Below are 21,181 nucleotides of genomic sequence, written 5' to 3' on the forward strand. Positions count from 1 at the left end.
AGCAAGTAATTAAATAATTTTTTTGCATCTAACATACATAAAAATACATCTAAACAAACGTATATGAAATTTAAAAAACATAACTTTTTTTTTTACCAAACTATAGAACCTAAACATGATTGGATTAGTGAGTCCACATTAAATTATATACTTCCTCCGTTATCCCATTTTATATGGTACTTTTCGAGTTTTGAGATTCAAACAAGTCGATTTTTGACCGTAATTTTCAATAGATTTGTTAAACATTTTAAATCATCAATTATTGTGACTTATACTATTTTTTACGTAGTTTACTACTATATACATTATTATTTAAAAAAAATAAAAAATTCCATGCGTAAATTTCCGATTATAACTTAAAATATTTGACTCTTGAAAAACGAAAAGTGTCATATAAATTGAAATAAAGAAAATATTTGATTTGTCAAAAGTAAAATCTATGATATAGAGATTGTTTGATTAAATTGGTGAAATATTCTATTTAATTTTCTTTAAGAAGAGTGTCAAATCAATATTGAATCAGTAAATGACCAAAAATAATTTCAATTATGGTGATTGAAAAGAGGCTATTTATGAAATATCTATTTGTTAAATTTTAAAATAATGTCCACCAATCACTTTTCGTTGATGTCTTTGAAACCACTTTCATTGATTCAAGTTCCACACATCTACAATTTAAAACTTCATAATATCGATTAACTTTTGTTTAAAATAATTGAAAAATGACTATTTTATAGTTGTTCTCTATTTATAATCTCTGAAAACTATTTGTTTATTATTTTTTATGGAATTTTTTCATAGATTTCGAATTTTACGGACAAAATTTTATGACAATATTCGAAGTTTTACCTTACTCTCACTCGTGCTATTCGAAACTTTATAATTATGGCTTTATTTTGTATCAAGTGGTTATATATGATTCTGTATGTGTGAATTCTGGAATAGCACTTACTATTATTTTTATTTAATTTTATTTCATAAATTTCAAATTTTACGAGTAAAACTTTGCGATAATATCCTAAAGTTCCTTTATAAGCTTTCAACCTTTCACTCGATCCAATTTGAAACTCTACGATAATGTCTATTTTTTTTTAACGAGAGTGGTTATTTTTCTCTAATATATATATATATATTGGATAGATCTTCAACTGTAATTTGAAAATATGCAATGGCCCTTCCCGCCATTAATGTCACTGCCGCCGCCACTCCGCCGCTGCTGTCGCCGCCGCTGCAACTACTCCAGCTCCATAATAAAAACACCGCCTCTGCCGCCACCTACCGCAGCAATAATGACTCTACAGCTTCATGGACCTCGTTAATTGCCCGTCACTGCAAAAACGGCCGTTTAATCGAGGCGGTTGCCGAGTTCACTCGCATGAGGAATTCCGGCGTTGAGCCTAACCACATTACCTTCGTTACTCTTCTCTCCGGCTGTGCCCATTTTCCTGATCAAGCTCTGTCTTTTGGCTCTGCTCTTCACGGGTATGCTCGAAAACTCGGGTTGGATACTCAGAATGTGAAGGTGGGTACTGCTGTTATCGACATGTATTCGAAGTTTGGACTTGTGGGGCTTGCGAGATTGAGTTTTGATCATATGGGTGTTAAGAATAAGGTGACTTGGAACACGATGGTTGATGGTTACATGAGAAATGGGGATTTCAAGAACGCGGTTAAGGTGTTCGATGAAATTCCTGACAGAGATGTTATTTCCTGGACGGCTTTGGTTGGTGGATTTGTCAAGAATGGCCTTTTTGAAGAAGGTTTAGTATGGTTTCGAGAAATGCAGTTATCTGGTGTGGAGCCTGATTATGTAACGATGATCTCTGTTCTTTCGGCTTGTGCTAATTTGGGGACTCTTGGTATAAGCCTATGGTTACACCGGTTTATCCTACGACGTGAATTTAAGGATAATGTTCGTGTTAATAACTCGTTGATCGACATGTATTGTAGGTGTGGATGTGTAGAATTGGCGTGTCAGGTGTTTCATAGAATGACTGGGAGAAGCTTGGTTTCGTGGAATTCAATCATTGTTGGATTAGCAGTCAATGGGCACGCGATAGATGCACTGCAATATTTCGATTTGATGCAAAATGAAGGTTTTCAACCGGATGGGGTGACCTTTACAGGAGTTCTCACGGCATGTAGCCATGCTGGTTTAGTCGAAAAAGGGCTGAAGTATTTCAAAGCAATGAAGAGAGTTCATAGGATTACTCCTAGGATTGAACACTACGGCTGTATAGTCGACCTTTACAGTCGTGCTGGAAGATTAGAAGATGCATTAGGCATTATTAAGAAAATGCCCGTGAAGCCAAATGAAGTTATATTGGGGTCTATATTAGCAGCCTGTCGAAATCATAGCGATGTAAGATTAGCTGAAAGGCTAATGCATTATATCTACGAACTGGATCCAGATGGAGATTCAAATCATGTGCTGCTTTCTAATATATATGCTGCAGTGGGAAGTTGGCGTGGAGCTAGTACCGTGAGGAAGAAAATGAAGGCGCTCGGGATTCAAAAGAGACCGGGAACTAGTTCCATTGAGATTGATGGTGTCCTTAATGAATTTGTGGCCGGAGATAGATCACATTTACATGCGGAGCAGGTTTACGCAATGCTTGAGCATTTGTCAGGTGAGTTAAAAGTGTCTGGATATGTTGAAGATGATTTTAGTCAATTATATGAATGTGGTTGATTACTTTCGTTTTTGTTGCTACATACACATCATTATAAAGAAGAGTAATTTTTCGCTTTGGACTTAGCTGATCAAGTTACGTAGTTGAACTACATAACATACACGTTATAAGGTTAAAAATCACGCTTTTCTACGTGAACTACAAAGGACTTGCAATAGGCTCTATACATGTGTCTTGGACTCGAGTTTTTTTTGTCTCTTCTTCCTCAACTGATTCGTTAACAATCTCTCAATATTCACAAGGTAGGGATAAGTTTGCATACATACTACCCTTCCCAAACTCCACAACCCCACTTGTTGGACTATAATGTGTGTTTGTTGTTGTTGTTGTTGTTCCTCAACTGACTTTGTCTCTTCTCAAAAACGTTCGTTGGATCGATGACATTGCTAGTACAGCAAAAACTTATGTTCATTCTTGAGTTTTCTTAGTACTAGTTATAAAAACGAAAACTTTGCATCAAAGCTATATACATATCAGGGAGACATGAAATCCTAATATTCCAACTTGGCTAGCCTAAAGCCTAAGCCCATACTTACATTTTCGTTTTCTTTTTGTTTTTTCCTTTTCTATTGGGCCAAAAACAACAAAAACAGAAAGATGAAACCATATACTACCCTTTACTAAAAACTTGAACATAGAGCTAAAACAATACTAATATTGCATGATTATGGAGTCTTAGGTTTCTTAGGACTAGCACCATTGTGATGCAATGGATCAGGACCAGCTGGAACTCCTCTTAGCTCCCAATCAGCAAACTTCTCATTAATCTTCTCTGCATGCTTGTAGTATACCTTCCCAAATGCAGCCCACTGCCTTTCTAAAACCTGCATTCACATATAGTTTTCAACGATTAGTACTTAGTCATGGAAATCTAAGCGATGATTCACTTGTCCCCATAGAGACCTCTCGTGACATACAACCGAAACAACTCCCCTAGATAGCCACCCCGCCCCCTTTCTCTCTTTCTACAACCTCGTGGATGATCGAAATAAGGGAAGTAACAAAAAAAAACAGGGCAGTAAAGACTCACGAATGAATAGACAGTATAAATGAATTAGACAATAGTAAAAGATAGTATGAGAATAAGATGAAAAGTTAAAAACCTTTCTGTTTAGGAGTTTCACAGGAGCAACTTCCTTTAGAGACAGACCATGAGATTCTTGAATTACTAAAAAACAGATCAGCAAGACAAAGAGATTGAAATATTTAGCATTGATCAAAGACATTTTTCAAGAAGCAAATGAAAAAGCAAGTTCTTGATCTAAGTGTGTAATGAAACAAAATGGATCAGTGTTAGTTGAGTGCATAAGAAGTGAAGATAGTAAAAGCCAATTTATAGAACAAAAGAAAATGATGAGCCATGCAGCCATTATTGTATATCATAAGTATACTTTTTATGATATGACAGTGCAGTTCTGAAATCCTCTACATGCTGAGGCAATACATAAAGATGAGCTCATCTCAGTTATTTATTTGATTCTTTCAATTTTACTTTGCTCAAAGAAAATAGTTAAGAGGCTTTGGTTAAGAAATAATGAGATTAAATTTATCTTGTGTTTAGTTTGAGTTAACAATAACAACAACGACAATACATCAGTGTAATTTCTCAAGTAGAGTTTGAGGAGGGCGAGAGACCTTATCCCCTGCCTTTATGGGGTTAGATAGATTGTTTTTTCGTTCGAGTTACTTATTAGCTAAAGTCAGAATTAGTTTTATATATCAACATAATACAAGATAATCGAAACACAAAAAATAACATGTAAGTAACAGAAATACGAAACACATGAAACTATGAGAATACTGGTAAGACTAGCTACGAAACACCAAATTATGTTGTAGGATATTGAATTTCAAATATTAAATGGTTAAATTAGACACTATAGAAAACAATATTGTATAAAAAAAAAAAAATTAAAATTAGAAAAAGGATTATATTTGGCATCAAACTGTACTTAGTGATTCTATAATGAAAGTACTATAAACCAATGATAATTAAGATATTGTGACGTAGTGATCATATAATAGTAGTAGCTGTATATAAAACCCATACAACTCTCAGTTTTAGTTATGCTAATTAGATTCCCACCAAGTACTGTACTATGGATCTCTTTCATTGTCACCTTTTCAATGTTTAAAATTTGTGTCAAATCGATAACCGATAACGATATATTCAGTATAATTTTATAAATAGGATCTGGAGAAAGTTGATGTGTGTAAACTCTATTTGTATATTTATAAGTAGGATCTACTGACTATATATTCAACCTTATTATAAAACTTATCTTTAAATTTGATCGAATAATATCAGACAAATTAAAACGAAGAAAATAGTTATTATTATTTTTACTGCAGTAACAAGACAGAGTGACGGCTTATTATCTGAAAATAACTGCACCTATCTTATCACAAGTAAATATTAGTAGGGATTATTTCATGCAAAAGGACACCTGCCCAACCCAATAGGAAAATTTGAGGATAAATTTTTGACATTTGAAGTTGTACTGATAAATATATATTACTGACAATATCTTAAACAAAGTGTAATCATTACTTTAGATATGATTAATTTTCTTTATTTCTTTCGTTTTAATTTATTTATCCGATCTTTTATTGATAACATATGTTGTCTATGACGTGTCCAACAATATATGTTTATCGGAAAATTATAAATCAAATTTTGATTATTTTTCGATAGATATTAATATTGACATCTCGTGACACAAGATAACGAGTTGTAAAAACTCTTAATGATCGGTTTTTCGATCTTAGCTCAAGTTTTAACTTGAGTGTTTTTTTCTTCTTCTCATTTTTAAACAATTGATTACGTTGTATAATTTTGACACCACTCGATTTAAATTTGGTCTCCGTCATTGAATGAATATACATGAAAGATTATTTTTTTCAAATCGCAATTCGAATATCAATAAAAAATAATAATAAAATTAATTATTAGCATCATATCAAGATCTAAGGTTGATTGATGATATAATATAATATATATATATATATTAGTACCCTTTTGCAGCTACTTGCATTGCTGGCTTCTCTAATATAAACATCACATCAATAAGTCAAAAAAAAAAAAACTCACAATCTGATTAATCTTTTAAAAAAAACTTTCATAAAAGTAATCTTTATTTCTTCTTTTTTTTAGCAATTTTAAAAAATTTAAATTGTATATATTATGTTTAAAACTACAAAACTGCCTGATATTTTTGATATAAGATTAAAAAGTTTAACTTTTTTTAAATTCTTTTTTAATATCAAATTAAAATAAGATAAATAAATTAAAACGTATAAAATTGAATATTCATATTTAACCAGAAAGACAGAGTAGAGACCTTTAGTTGATGCTTTGGATTGACCTTCTGAAACACTAGCCAGCTATTGGAAGGCTCTACTGTCACTTCCATTTTTATTTTTAAAATTTAAGTTTTTTTTTTAAAAAAATATTATTTCATTGACATCTGATATCTACGATGAAGTCTAACTAATTCAGATTTTTACCGCATAAAGCCCTACTATCGTAAACGATCCCTATCAAAGACTTCAATCTAATACCTTTTATTAAGGAAGAACTATCTCCATAATAACGAAACCAAAATATCGACTAAAATATGTTAAAATGTTCAATAAAATCATATAAAACTTAAGAAGTGTTAATACGTAATATATATATACACGATATTTAAAATTCAAGTTGTGATTAATTTGGAAGTACAAAGACTATATGCCCAAAAAGGGAAAAAAGAAGAAGAAGAGAGGAACCTAGGATTGTATGTAAGTTGACATACAACTTGTAGTTTCTGTTAAACTTAGATTCTCAAATAAATAGTAGTTGTACTATCCTTGTACCAATATGAATTGCGGAGGGATGATTCGAGTCTCTCGTATTTAATTAAAGATCTTGAATTTGAATTCTTAAATATAAAAATATTTTATTAGTTACTGTCAGTAAATATGAGCCCTCGCACCTTATAACGTGAATTTAAATTTAATCAAATCACACTATAAATATTTAAAATTTGGAAAAGGGTCTGATATACCCTTCAACTTTGCCAATTGGAGCTGATATACCCCTTGTTATGAAAGTGACTCATATACACCCTTACCGTTATACAAACGGCTCACATATAACCCCTGCCGTTATAAAATGGGCTCACATATACTCTTCATTTAACGGAAGTTAAAAAATTAGTTTTAAATTTATATTTTTTACTTTTAATTTTTTTTAAAAAAATTATTTATGGATATATATGATTCTTCTATCAAAGTTTAAGGTATATTTTTAATTTTTTTCATACATAAATTATTTTGACTTCTTTTATTATAATTATTTGAGTTTCATATTCTTATTTTATTTTTTTCTTTCATTCCTTAGTTTAAAGAAGAAAAAATTTAAACTATTTTTTTCTCTATATTGTAATTTGATTTTTTGTATTCGAAGAAAAAAATTTGGTCATCTACAATAAGTTTTACAAGAATATTAGTGAAATATAAATAAATTTGATTAAAAAATAATAATTTTAAATTAGTTATTGAAAAATAAAAAAGTCAAAAAAATGTTTGACGAGGATAAAATTTATTCATATGAGATTATATTTTTTAGAAAAAAATAATAAAAAATTAGATTAAAATTATTATCTTTAATTCTCGTTAGAGGAAAAGGGTATATGTGAGCCATTTGTTTATAACTAGAAATATATACAAGCCATTTCCATAACAACGAATATATCATCTCTAAATGACAAAATTGAAAGATATATCATCCCATTTTCCCTTTAAAATCATAGTATATATATATATATATATATCAACATAAAGTTCTGGAAGAATATCCTACTTACATCATTGGAAAGATATGATGCAATTGATTCCAGCAAAAGGCAATTTCATGATTTTTCAAGCTGGCAAACACTAATATATGGAGCAAATGTATAGTTTTTCTTTGGTCCTGTTTAATATTCGATATCTATATTAGCTCATTAAAATTGGATTTACACCAAAAAGTTTCACGTTAAAGGTAATACACTCTCTAACAAAGATGATCTTCTAATCCAAGAAGACTTGAAATCAAGAACTCTGATTAAAAATGAGTACTTACTAATTACTAGTCCATCACAACGTTTAAATAAGTAGAAAATGACAAAAATATTGAATTTTATTATTGGGAAAATTACGCGGATAAGCAAATTTATACTATTTAATTACTCATCATAGCTATAATTTGCTATAATTATCACTCGCGACTAACATTGCACATTAATTAAGGGGGGTGATTTCGAGTTTGTATAATAAGTCATGTTTGTATATGTATAATTCGCCAGGATGTACAAATAAATATGTATAACATACAATTTTTTAGCCTATATACATATACAATTCACCTCTCTCCCACTCTCTGCCCTCTCTTGCTCGCCTCTCTCCTCCCTCTCTCAATCTTGCTCGCCTCTCTCCTCCCTCTCCCTATCTTGCTTGCCATTTATACAAATGTATATGTATAATATACAGTTATATACAATTATATACATATACAATTTACCTCTCTGCCCTCTCTCGCTCGCCTCTCTCTTCTCTCTCCCAGTCTCTCTTGCCATATATACTATTACATATGTATAATATACAATTATCTAACCAATATCATATACAATTTATCTGTCTCCCACTCTTTTACCCCTCTCTTCTTTCTCTCCCAGTCTCGCTCGCCTTTCTCCTCCAAATAACATGTAGCTACAAATTGTAATTATCAAACTATAGCTATAGAGAGTAATTAATTATTTTTAAGTGGCTATATGTGAAAGTTTTCCAATTTTATTTTACTTGGGACCAACCGCCTCCACCTCTTAATTATAATTAGTTGACATTCTCGATTTGTTAGTATATTTGGGACTCAAACTTGTGGTTAGAATACTGATTTTATGAAATTTAAATGTTGAAAATTAAATCATATCCATAAACATGATATTAAGAGAATTAACTTAGACATGAATTCTAAGACTTCATTTTTTCGATATCAAAATTCATTTTTCCAACAATTCTCCATATATTTCAAAAGGAGTAGAATAATAAAAAGTTATGTTGGCTTTTCTTAAATGAGCATAATATATTGAATTTGGTGTTTCTTGGATTTTGAATCAAACCTAGATAACACATACTTTTACATTCACAAGCCAATTTTTATAAATAAGATGATTTTTTTATTTTCTCATGAGTATTAGTCCATGAATCTGACGCCTTGGAGTACTAAATTTTTTTAAAAAAAAAAACTTTTTAAAAATCTTCGTAATGATATGATAGAAATATTACATATAATTTCATCATTTTGAGGCATATTTTTTACATTAGAAGTTAACTTTTAAAAATTCGTCAATCTTATAGTTTTTTTTATATATTCCTAAAAATTGGTTCATAGATGCAGAAATACGCTTTACCGACTTACGAAAAAGTGGAATAGGTTGAATTAATTTTCCACCAAACTTATGTTATTATCCAAAATCTAAACCAAACTGTACATATACATCTATATATCCTTTTTCATATTGTTTATTTATATATTTAGGCTATTGAGTTTCACACACGTTAACAGACAAATGGCAATATATTATAAATAATCGCCGCTAAAAGTTATATTAGTCACCACTAAAAAGTTATATTAGTCGCCACTAAAAGTTTTATTAGTGGCAACTAATCGTCGCCAAAAGCTATATTAGTTGCCACCTAAATGTCTTTATTAGTGACAATTCTAGTCGATGCTAAAAGCTATAATCGCCGCTAAAAGTTATGAAGTCACCGCAAAACTTTATTAGGCGACAACTATTATCCCCGCTAAAAGGTATATTATTTGCCAATAAAAGTCTTTATTAGTGGCAACAATAATCGCCGCTAACAGCTATATTAGTCGCCACTAAAAGTATTAGTTAGTGGCAACAATAATTGCCGCTAAAAGCTATATTAGTCGCCACTAAAAGTATTTAATTAGGTGGCAACTCTATTGCCGCTAAAAGCTATATCACTCGCCACTAAAAGTTTTTATTAGTGGCAACTATAATTGCCGCTAAAAGTTATATTAGCTGACACTAAAAGTTAGCCGCTAAAAGCTATATTAGTCGCCACTAAAAGTATTTGTTAGTGGCAACAATAATTGCCGCTAAAAGCTATATTAGTCGTTTTCCTAAAAGTATTTATTCGTGGCAACTATAATTGCAAGCTATATTATTCTTCATTAAAAGTATATATAAGTGACAACTACAATCGCCGCAAAAAGCTATATTATTCGCCACTAAAACTCTTTATTAGTGGTAACTATTATTGCCGCTAATAGAGGGACAACATTTTCAAATTGGCTAGCTGATGTTTCGTTTGTTAAGCTGGTGAAATTGTCTCTTAGTAACTGCAAGGACTGTTACTCTTTGCCAGCACTAGGACAACTCCCTTGTTTGAAATTCCTTTGGATTAGAGGGATGCATGGAATAAGAGAGGTGACGGAAGAATTCTATGGCAGTTTGTCTTCCAAAAAGCCTTTTAACTGTCTTGAGGAGCTTGAATTTTCTGATATGCCGGAGTGGAAGCAATGGCACCTTCTAGGAAGTGGAGAGTTTCCTACACTTGAGAAGCTTGACATTATAAATTGTCCTGAACTCAGTTTGGAGACACGGACACCCGTCCAACTTTCAAGTTTAAAAAGTTTTCAAGTAATTCGTTCTCCTAAAGTTGGATTTGTTTATGAGGGAATGAAGCAGATTGAGGAATTATATATCGGAAATTGTAAGTCTGTTACCTCCTTTCCTTTTAGCATACTGCCCACTACCTTGAAGAGACTAGAGATATCTGGTTGCCCAAAATTGAAATTGGATCCGCCATTTGTTGAGATGTTTCTGGAGGAATTGAGTGTGGTAGAATGTGATTGTATAGATGATATATCAGCTGAGTTGCTCCCAACAGCACGCGAATTGAGTATTAGGAATTGCCACAACCTTACTAGGTTTTCTATTCCTACTGCCACTGAAACTCTCTTTATTCAGAATTGTGAGAATGTTGAAAAACTATCCGGTGGGGGGACCCAGATGTCGTCACTGACTATTTGGAACTGTAAGAAGCTGAAGTGGCTGCCACAACTCCTTCCATTTCTTAAGCATCTGTATGTGGATAATTGTCCAGAAATAGAGTCCTTTCCTCAAGGAGGATTGCAAAGACTTATAATCTGGAATTGTAAGACACTGGTGAGCCGCCGAGAGGAGTGGACACTCCCCTGTCTCACAGAGTTATGGATCTCTCATGACGAAGAGATTGTTGGTGGTGAGAATTGGGAGTTGCCTACCTCTATTCAAATACTTTCTATATCCAATCTGAAAACGTTAAGCAGCCAACATCTCAAAAGCCTCACCTCTCTTCGACATCTTTGTGTGAAGGGTAATTTGCCTCAAATTCAGTCAATGCTGGAACAAGGCCAATTTTCTCACCTCACTTCGCTTCAATGTCTACGAATCATGGGTTTCCGTAATCTCCAATCACTTGCTGAATCAGCACTGCCCTCGTCCCTCTCTCACCTTGACATCTCCCATTGCCCTAATCTCCAATCTCTTGGGATGCCATCTTCCCTCTCTGAACTATCTATTTCCAACTGTCCATTGCTCACACCACTACTAGAATTCGACAAGGGGGAATACTGGCCACAAATTGCTCATATATCCACCATACAGATCGATGAGGAATGCCTTTAATTATTAAAACAAAAGGCTGATGTAAGCTCTATTCTTTTTACTTCACTTTGCTTTTTTTGTTAATTCTTTTCATTTTTTAATCAAATGTTGGGCTCATCATCAAACACATAGATAAATCAGGGATAACAATCAGGAAATAAGTGCAACATTCCATTGTCACATGTTATATAATTCTATATTTTCTTCGATGGGGCTGGTATTGCTAACTTGAACATGTTCTGTGCTTTATCAGATGTGGATTTTGAAGGGCAATTACGACAAGTCTGGTGCTTCTAAGGTGCTGCTGCTATTTTTACATCTGCTCGCAAGTTCTTTTTTATTTTTTTTTGTTCTTTTCCGCTAAAGAAATTATGTCATCCACACTGAACTCAGATCTGCTGTTATAGGCAAGTCTTCGAGATGGGGCTATCAAAGAAGGGTGATTAATATCATTGTACCGCTGATACTATTTCATGTTTCCAGAGCAAGCCTCTTTTGTAAGTTGACAAACTCGATTTGTATATTTGTTTGGGACTCAACTAGTGGTTAGAGTACTCATTTTGTAAGATTTGTGTCCACAAAATCAAATTAGAATGATAACTCTAGATAATTGAATAAGCTCGAGAAGTGGATTTGAATTTCAAATCGTGACTTTTTTTTTGTGTGTGTGTGAGAGAGAGAAATTTGAAGTGTTGCTTAGATTTGTTGGAATAGCCTAAAGAGATTATCTCTATAAAATTTGAAGTCATTTGATGGAGATCTGATTAGACGATTTTGAACAACAATTGCAATTGTTTTCGTAGTTAGCAACGTGTTATATATTTTTATAGTGGATATATCGTTTTCTCATTCGGTGCTCTCTTTGGTATCCACATTGAAATCCGACTAAATTTGGATTTGCGCATTTCAAGGGGTGGCTCTCTTGACATGATTTTTTCCATTACAACTAAAATTCTAATTTTGAGTGGAGAATTAATCTTAACTATCTCAACACAACTCATATCGTGCAAATATTTTTGAAAAAACCCGAATACCTAAATCCTACACTCATTACTTCACACAATTGCGAGATCCAGAGAAATATTTTAGGATGTATTGTCAACATTCTTAGCATTGTTAGTAATGTAACCTCAACTAAAAGCTGGACAATGTTACAATTTGAGAAAATGATCAAATTTCCCCCCAACCTATTATCGAATTCTTAACTACGCACTCCAAGGTCTTATCACCCATAAACTGTCTTCAAATAAAATAAACAAACCTATTAATTTGAATGCATATTAAGTGTTTATACCGCTAACGAAGATATTAAAACCGTTGAAGAGATCCCAATAGAAAAATAAAGCAACATCGGTTATGTAGTGTATAAATTTCATAAAACCCTAAGGTACATGAGAATAAAGTTGTTTAATGTAACACATGTACATTATTACTGGCAACTATAATTGCCGCTAAAAGGTTTATTTGTCGGTAGTATTTATTAGTGGCAACTACAGTTGCCGCTAAAAGGTTTGACCGTCGCCACTAAAGTTTTATTAGTGGCAACTATATAATTGCTGCTACGTTTATTAGTCGCCTCTAATAGTATTTATTAGTGGCAACTACAATTGCTGCTAAAAGTTTATCAGTCGCCACTAAAAGTATTATTAGTGGCAACTATAATTGCCGCTAAAAGATATATGAGTCACCTAAAACTATAATTGCCGCTAAAAGATATATGAGTCACTACTAAAACTATTTATTAGTGGCAACTATAAATACCGCTAAAAGGTTATTGGTCGCTTCTAAAAGTATTTAGTAGTGTCAACTATAATTGCCGCTAAAAGATATATTAGTCGCCACTAAAAGTATTTATTAGTTGCCACTAAAAGGTTTATCAGTTGTCCCTAAATGTATTATTAGTGGCAACTATAATTGCCGCTAAAAAAGATATATTAGTCGCCTTTAAAAGTATTTTGCAACTATAATTACCGCTAAAAGGTTTATCAGTTGCCCCTAAAAGTATTATTAGTGGCAACTACAATTGCCGGTAAAAGATATATTAGTAGCCACTAAAAGTATTTTGCAACTATAATTGCCGCTAAAGGTTTATTAGTTGCCCCTAAAAGTGTTTATTAGTGGCAACTATAATTGCCGGTAAAAGTTTATCAGTCACCACTAAAAGATTTAGTAGTGGCAACTAAAATTGCTGCTAATGGTTTTATTAGTCGCCACTAAAAGTATCGCTAAAGGCTACACCACTACAAGTATTTATTAGTGGCAACTATAATTGCCTCTAAAAGCGATATTTGTCGCCACTGAAAATCTTTATTAGTAGGAACTATAATCGCCGCTAAAAGCTATATTATTCGCCACCAAAAGTTTTTATTCGTGGCAACTATAATTGCCGCTAAAAGATATATTATTCGCCACTAAAAGTATTTATACTATAATTGCCGCTAAAATCTATATTAGTTGCCACTAAAAGTATTTATTAGCGGCAACTATAGTTGCCGGTAAAAGCTATATTAGTCGCCACTAAAATTCCTTATTAGTGGCAACTATTATTGCCGCAAAAGATATAGTATTTGTCACTAAAAGTCTTTATTAGTGGCAACTATACTTGCGGCTACAAACTATATTTGTCGCCACCTAAAAGTCTTTATTAGTGCAACTACAGTTGCCGCCAAAATCTGTATTCGTCGCCAATTTGGAGCAGCTGAGGACATTGCTTCCGACATGTATTGATCTCATGGCAATATCATTGTCTCATTACGAGATTAAAGAGTTGCCGGATGACTTTTTTTATCAAATTAAAACTCCTCAGATTTTTGGACCTTTCTGATGTTGCCTGATTCCATTTGTGTATTGTATAACTTGGAGACACTTCTGCTGTCATCTTGTTTTGATCTTGAGGAGCTACCGCTGCAGATGGAGAAGTTGATTAGCTTGCGTCATCTTGACATAAGCAACACTTCTCGCTTGAAGAAACCGCTACATCTGAGCAAGTTGAAAAGCCTCCAAGTGCTAGTAGGAGCCAGGTTTGTAGTGGATAGTCGCGGTGGTTTGAGAATGAAATATTTGGGTGAATAAGTAATCAGATGTGGATTTTGAAGGGCGAGTACGACAAGTCTGGTCCATCCATTGTCTACAAGAAGTGCTTCTAAGGCGCTGCTGCTATTTCTACATCTGTTTGCGAGTTCTTTTTTATTTTTTTTGTTCTTTCCGCTACAGCAATCTCATCCACAGTGAACTCAGGTCTGCTGTTATAGGCAAGTCTTCGAGATGGGGCTATCAAAGAAGGGTGATTAAAATCATTGCACCGCTGATACTATTTCATGTTTCCAGTGCAAGCCTCTTTGTAAGTTGATAAACTCGATTTGTAAATACGTTTGGGACTCAACTAGTGGTTAGAGTATTCATTTTGTAAGATTTGTGTCCAGAAAATCAAAATATTGAACTCTTATTCAAAGGACAACTCGCAATTGTTGAATAAGCTCTGAGAAATGAATTTGAATTTCAAATCGTGTCTTTTTTATGTAAGAAATTTGAAGTATTGTTTAGATTTGTTGGAATAGCCTAAAGAGATTCTCTCTATAAAATTTGAAATCATCTGATTAGACGGATTTTGAACAACCGTTGCAATTGTTTTCGTAGTTAGCTACGTGTTATATATTTTTACGGTGGATATATCGTTTTCTCATTCGGTGCTTGGTATCCACGTCGAAGTCAAACCAAATTTGGATTTGCGTATTTCAAGGGGCATGTATTTATATACGAATGACATAGATATAAGCCATTTTAATAATTCAATGATATATTTAAGTTTTACACTTAATAGTATTTTCACAAAAAAAAACATATTCTAAAATTGCTAATGTTTGCTCTTTCTATTCTCAAATTCTGTAATATTTAAGAAATATTGCAAATTATAGGTCACTTTTAACACTATATAATTATAAGTTCGGGTAAAAATTTATCATTTTAAGCTCTTTTAATATTGAGTCCCCCACTTGGGGTTGGCCCCCTTTTCTACACCCCTAATTAAGAACCCTTCACCTCTTGCTTCAATTATTTTATTGAATAGTCTTTGTCTTAGCTTTTTGTTAGGTGAAAGTTTTTGTCTTCTTATTAAAAAAAATTAATTATAATGGAATTTATGTACTAATATTTATGCATGATTTACTTATTTATGTTTTATTTATTCTATCTTCTATTATGTATAAAATAATACTATATAGATTTGTGTATTGCTTGTGTGAATTTCTAAATTGTCAAGCAAACGCAATATTAATTTTAGATATGAATTAATTACCACTAACCCAGATATCAAACATTTTATCATTTACACAAAATTTAATACTTGTATAATTTTCCAAACCAGCTACGAAATGACCCACATCAAAAGTAAAGTAAAAGTACCTTTAGAAATTGAAGATGGAAATATTTATCTTCTCAATTTTTTTTTTTTAAAAAAATCTTTTTGTGGTTCTTTGATTTGCTTTGCGGGTGTTGAATATGTTTCAAAAGCATACAAATGATGTTCACATGTTAACGTCACTATAATAAAAATATCTTTTAGAGACATTAAATATTGACGTTAATAAAGAGTGTTAAAGTCTTTATCGAAATTAGTTAAGTGTCATTAGAACCAATGTCGCTAAAGGCTTCAGGGACATATACGAAGAGTGACAACTGCCACTAAAAATACATTCTATTAATGATAATTTTTGTTGCAGTGCGTCATGGTTTATTATGTATAAAAAATTATTAAATAATGATTTTTTTAAAAAAATAATAATAATAATAAAAAGAACTCTTCAAGAAGGTAAAGTATACATGTTAATTATATTGTAAGTTTCTATTTTAACTCTTTTATTTTTTAGTCCCCCCTAATTAATAACCCTACCCCTCTTGCTTCAATTATTGAATTGAGAAAATAATGAATAGTAATTGTCTTCTTGTTAGGTGAAAGTCTTGTCTTTTTGTTGGGTGAAAAATTTTGTTTTTTTTTAAAAAAGAGAAATAAAGACAATTTTGTTTTTTCCTTTAATTAATTATAATGAAATCTATGTATTATTTAGTCCATGCTTTACTTATTTAATCTTTATATTCCGTATAAAATACTTAAGTATAATCAAATACCGTATTAATTAATTTTATACATGATAACTTACCTCTTAACCAACTAACAAACATGATATCGCTTATACATAATTTAAAACTTGCATAATTTATTTCCAAACAAGCTACCAAACGACCTATAATTAGCATTAACAGGTAAAGTAAAGTTTCTTTAGTAATTTTGAAGATAAAAACATTTATCTTCTCAAAATTAATTTTTTAAGACCATTTTGTGGTTCTTTATTTTGCTTTGCAGATGTGGTGTATGTGGTTGTGTAGAGATATTTTTTTTTTCGATGACTATTCTAACCCACCCCACCCCGCAATCGCATAAGTCCAAACCCGCCTCATCCTGGTCCGCATCTATCACGCTCCATTTTCATCCCTACTTTTCATTGATTTTTATTAGGTTTGGTGACAATTGAACTTTATAAATTACTTTGGCACAACTTGTGTTGTCTTATCCCAAGCTTTAGTACTTTTTCCACTACTTCATAATAACTCAATAGACCATATAGCAGTGAATTGATGTACTCACTCTGTTTTAATGTTAATGTCCTAGTTTACTTACTAGAGCACGATGTTTACGAAATAAAATGAGACTTTTCAATCTTAGGCTCTTAAATTAAGATATTGTGCTTCAATACACAGAGGAATAGGGCAAGGGCACGTTGGTATATGAAGCATTCCGCGTTAATATGATTGGGGGAAAAGGTGTATCTCAAAGGAATGTGATGTATACAACCTAACCTAATACAAAAATTAGTATTATTAGCCTTCACAGCTCAACTCTGTGTGTGACGTGTAGACAAATTTACCGTTGCACCAACTTATTCATGATATAATTGTCCCTGGGTAGAAATTTATATCTTAACTGAGACTATTTGAAGATATATTGTGTTAAAGAATCATTTTGTGTGTTTTGATTTACAGATTTCAGAAATGGAGATTGGATTAGCAGTTGGTGGTGCATTTCTCTCTTCAGCTTTGACTGTTCTCTTTGATAGGCTTGCTCCTAACGGTGATCTGCTCAACATGTTTCAGAAGCATAAGGATCATGTTAAGCTCTTAAACTCCAAGAAGTAGTGATATATTTTTATAGTGGATATGTTGTTTGCTCATTCGGTGCTTGATATCCACATTGGAGTCCAACTAAATTCGAATTTGTACATTTGAAGGAGCGGCGCTCCTGACATGATTTTTTCCCATTCTACGACTCATGCTCCTAAATTCTAATTAAGGATAGAAAAATCTCAACTATCTCACCCCAACTCATATCAGTTATATTCGATATAAAGTGTAAACTAAAAATTTTATCATATCATATATTATTATAAGAGGGAATCAAAAAAGTTAAAAGTTAAATTACGATTTTATCCTTATTATAAATTAAAATGTTATAAAAATATTTAACTATTTAATTTAAATATTAAGTTACATTATTTTAATAGAAATGTTAATGACTTTTGCACTTCTTTAGAATAATTCTTAATTAAAATATCTAATTTAATTTATTTTCTTGAAATATTTACCCTTTAAATAGATACATGTATATGGTTTATCTTCTAAATTAATTTATGTTCTTAATTAATATTTGTCTTTAATTTTTATAACACTTGTAAGTGAATCTTCACATTCCAAAGCTATATTTTTTCCTATAAATATAATCTCTTAATATTATTTTTATAGAAAGATTTATATGTGATACAATTTTTGTGTGTGGAAGACTAGAGAAGCTTTAATCAAGTGAAGAAAATTTCAAGTCAAGAGGATTTATGTCAAGATTACAAGGCATAATGTGATTCTACTGAAGTATCGAAGCTTGATGTATTTATTTTTTTAAATTATTTGTCGAGATCGAAACTATGGTAAGATCCCTCCATTTATGTAGTTAAATATCACTTCCATTAACTTGTCTTCCAAATATTTTAATTTTTTATGGTCAAAAGTTGAATGTTTATTACTATAACTTTGTTTCAATTTGCATTATCAAAAAAAAAAAAAAAAAAAAAAAGAAAAAAGATTGTCATAGAATTTTTCTATTTTTTGTTGGTTGCGTTATGCTAAACTTTCTCCTATATATGATACTTTTTCTCTGTATTTGTAATTGTTTTAAGGATATTTGATTGAAGGGTGTATTTTTGCTTTAGAAAATGAGACAAATACAATCATAAAAATAGTGTATAAGACATGCAAAACAATTAATGCCTACAAGATTTTCTAATTTCAAATTTTATTAATAATTACATTTATGCATTTTAAATTTTAAATATTTGTAAAGAATCATTCTTACATGTGCTTGTGGATAAAATCTATAGTTTTTCGACAATTTTCATTAAAATTATCATGAGATCCAAATCCCAAAATCAAAAAAATGATACATCAAAATGCTTAAGAAGTTAGAAGATCTTTTATCCTTTGACTAAATATTGCTCCTATTAATTTTCTAACAAAAAAATGTAAAATATATTTTAACAAACTTTTAATTGTAAGAACTAATATTGTCATTTTGACTCTCCATTAAATTAAAATCTGATTTATTTAATTAAATATAAATATTTTATTTGTACAATTACATAATTTAAATATCAATCATTGCACTTCAAATCTTAGTTATTTCCTTCTAATAAGTTTTTTATTTATAAATTTGAATTACTTAATTGCATTCTACTTAATGAGAAGGGGAATTTCATCTTTTACTAATTAATGTCAAACATTTTATCTTCTTGAAATGTATAAATATTAATTTAATTTCAACATTTTTATGAGACATAAAAGACATTTTAAGAAAGTTAATCATAAGATAGTGTGCCTCCATTTATGTTTTTTGCTACTTTATTTTATCTTTTAAACAAATATATAATCAAAATTATAATAAAGGGAGGACTAATGTAAAAAAAATTCTTCAAGTTAACTATACATTACAAACATTTTTAAAAAAATTAAATTGTTTATCATTTTATTCATAGTTATGAAGTAAACGTGCAACACACTTGCCCATATACTAGTATTATTAAAAGCATGAACAAAAAAGTTGAAAGTTGAATTACGGTTTTACCCCTTCTATAAATTAAATTGTTATAAAATATTTAAATATTTGATTGTATAAATTTAATTAAATGTTAATGACTTTTAGACTTCCTAAAATTAATTCCTAATTAAATATCTAATCTATTAATATTTATCATCTATAATCTATATGTATGTAATAATTATAATTTTTTTAAAAAAAATCTTTACCTAAATTTCTTTTCTTTTCCTCTTCTTATAACTTTTTCCTTGACCCCTCTCATGAATAATATAATTGATATGGATAAAGTATTATCCTTTATGAGAAACAACGAAATTTAATAATTTAAAGGGTGCAAATCTACAAAATGGAGGTGCACATTGATAATGTCCTCTTGATTATTATTAAAGAATGACTCTAGCTTCACAAATTTAAATTCATTAATGCTTAATTACATGATTTGAACTTTAGTTGTTCTTTTTACATGGTTTGCTAACTTTAATTTTTTTTCATATTCTTCATTTATTTATTATTATTTTCTAATTACTTATTTAACTTTTATACTCTTAATATTCACAACTCTCATCTTTTCATATTCATAACCTCCAAACATTTAAACTAAAATTTTAAGATATCTTTTGATATTCCTTCTATTCTATTTATATAAATTCAACTTCTTTATCTCATTAAACCCCTATGAAGATTATTAGGCTATTTATTTTAATCTATAGTAAAAACAGATGATGAAGACTCTTGAATTTTGATAGGATATGAAAGGAGTCGATAAAAACTCAGAGAGTTATGTACTAATTTTGTACTTATATTTTCATCTATATATATCAATCTTATAAGAATAATGTCTATATTGTATTTTTACTTAAATATTCTGTTTCTTTTTGTCTTTTTTTCACTCTTTTAGACTTCTTAATTTAGTTTTCTATGAATGTTTTATTGTCGTAAGTCTTTATTCTTATTTTTTGATTATTACATTTTATTATTCATTACAATTTACGAATATATTTCCATGAAATTTTAGTCATTCCAACGTATCTATAAAAATTCACATGAAACACACGTGCGAAGCACGTCCTCAGAAACTTGTATTATTATAACAGGGAACCAAAAGAAGTTAAACGTTGAATTATAATTTTACCCTTACTGTAAATTAAAATGTTATAAAAGCATTTAATTATTTAGTTTAAATGTTAAATTGTATCATTTTAATAAAAATATAGATGACTTTTGCATTTCCTTAAATTAATTCTTAATTAAAATATAAGCAAATAATTAAATGTTTAGAATGTGAAAAGATATATTTTAATTGTACATGTATGTATATCCTAGAATAATTACTGGCATATGAAAAGAGTGACCCCCCATTATCTGATTAATGCCACTGGTTTTATTTATTTGATTTATTATTACTAAGATATTAAAAGTGTTATTATATATGAATGACTTAATAATAAATTATTGAGATGACTTGTAATCGCCTCACTTATTACTAATTACAATGATTTGTGTTTTTCATCTTTTTAATTATTCATTCAAACTAGACTAAAATTCCAAGTTCAAAGCAATAATTATTAGTTGTAATGTTAATTCTCTTATTAAGTCTAACTATGACATATATTTTTCATCTTTCCATCTATCTATATATTTTAGAACTGAAAAAT

At 30.6% G+C, this 21,181-nt stretch overlaps 3 protein-coding genes and 1 long non-coding RNA gene across 8 annotated transcripts; 3 read left to right on the forward strand and 1 right to left on the reverse strand.

Annotated features, from left to right (window-relative positions):
• The first annotated feature begins 1,011 nt into the window (after positions 1-1,011).
• On the forward strand, positions 1,012-11,958 carry LOC101256843 (pentatricopeptide repeat-containing protein). Of its 2 annotated transcripts, XM_069291495.1 has the most exons (3): positions 1,012-2,630; positions 11,646-11,690; positions 11,786-11,958. In XM_069291495.1, the coding sequence occupies exons 1-2, from the start codon at positions 1,169-1,171 to the stop codon at positions 11,687-11,689; spliced, it is 1,506 nt and encodes a 501-aa protein (XP_069147596.1). In that variant the 5' UTR covers positions 1,012-1,168; the 3' UTR covers position 11,690; positions 11,786-11,958. The 2 variants fall into 2 exon arrangements, with proteins under 2 accessions (XP_069147596.1, XP_004251424.2); XM_004251376.5 differs by lacking the exons at positions 11,646-11,690; positions 11,786-11,958 and having other exon boundaries at positions 1,013-2,758.
• CLV3 (protein CLAVATA 3-like) lies at positions 3,110-3,989 on the reverse strand. Its single transcript, NM_001372139.1, has 2 exons — positions 3,797-3,989; positions 3,110-3,517 (listed from the first exon to the last, which is right to left on the reverse strand). The coding sequence occupies exons 1-2, from the start codon at positions 3,917-3,919 to the stop codon at positions 3,359-3,361; spliced, it is 282 nt and encodes a 93-aa protein (NP_001359068.1). The 5' UTR covers positions 3,920-3,989; the 3' UTR covers positions 3,110-3,358.
• On the forward strand, positions 10,022-11,958 carry I2C7 (putative disease resistance protein). Of its 4 annotated transcripts, none has more exons than XR_011212239.1 (3): positions 10,022-11,434; positions 11,646-11,690; positions 11,786-11,958. XR_011212239.1 is itself a non-coding variant. In XM_069290701.1 (2 exons), exon 1 carries the CDS (start codon positions 10,154-10,156, stop codon positions 11,411-11,413), a length of 1,260 nt encoding a protein of 419 aa, XP_069146802.1. In that variant the 5' UTR covers positions 10,023-10,153; the 3' UTR covers positions 11,414-11,434; positions 11,646-11,958.
• Positions 11,959-16,853: 4,895 nt separating this feature from the next.
• On the forward strand, positions 16,854-17,863 carry LOC112940362 (uncharacterized). Its single transcript, XR_011212509.1, has 2 exons — positions 16,854-17,350; positions 17,429-17,863. It is a non-coding gene; the product is annotated as an uncharacterized lncRNA (long non-coding RNA).
• The last annotated feature ends 3,318 nt before the right edge of the window (positions 17,864-21,181 follow it).

Source organism: Solanum lycopersicum, chromosome 11 (genome assembly GCF_036512215.1).
Source record: "Solanum lycopersicum chromosome 11, SLM_r2.1".
Taxonomy (NCBI): Eukaryota; Viridiplantae; Streptophyta; class Magnoliopsida; order Solanales; family Solanaceae; genus Solanum; species Solanum lycopersicum.

Coding starts and splice junctions, on each gene's coding strand:
- LOC101256843 (XM_004251376.5), top strand. CDS start 1,169: ATGGCCCTTCCCGCCATTAATGTCACTGCCGCCGCCACTCCGCCGCTG.
- CLV3 (NM_001372139.1), bottom strand. CDS start 3,919: ATGTCTTTGATCAATGCTAAATATTTCAATCTCTTTGTCTTGCTGATC. Junction 3,518..3,796: donor TGAAACTCCTAAACAGAAAG/GTTTTTAACTTT, acceptor ATGTGAATGCAG/GTTTTAGAAAGGCAGTGGGC.
- I2C7 (XM_069290701.1), top strand. CDS start 10,154: ATGCATGGAATAAGAGAGGTGACGGAAGAATTCTATGGCAGTTTGTCT.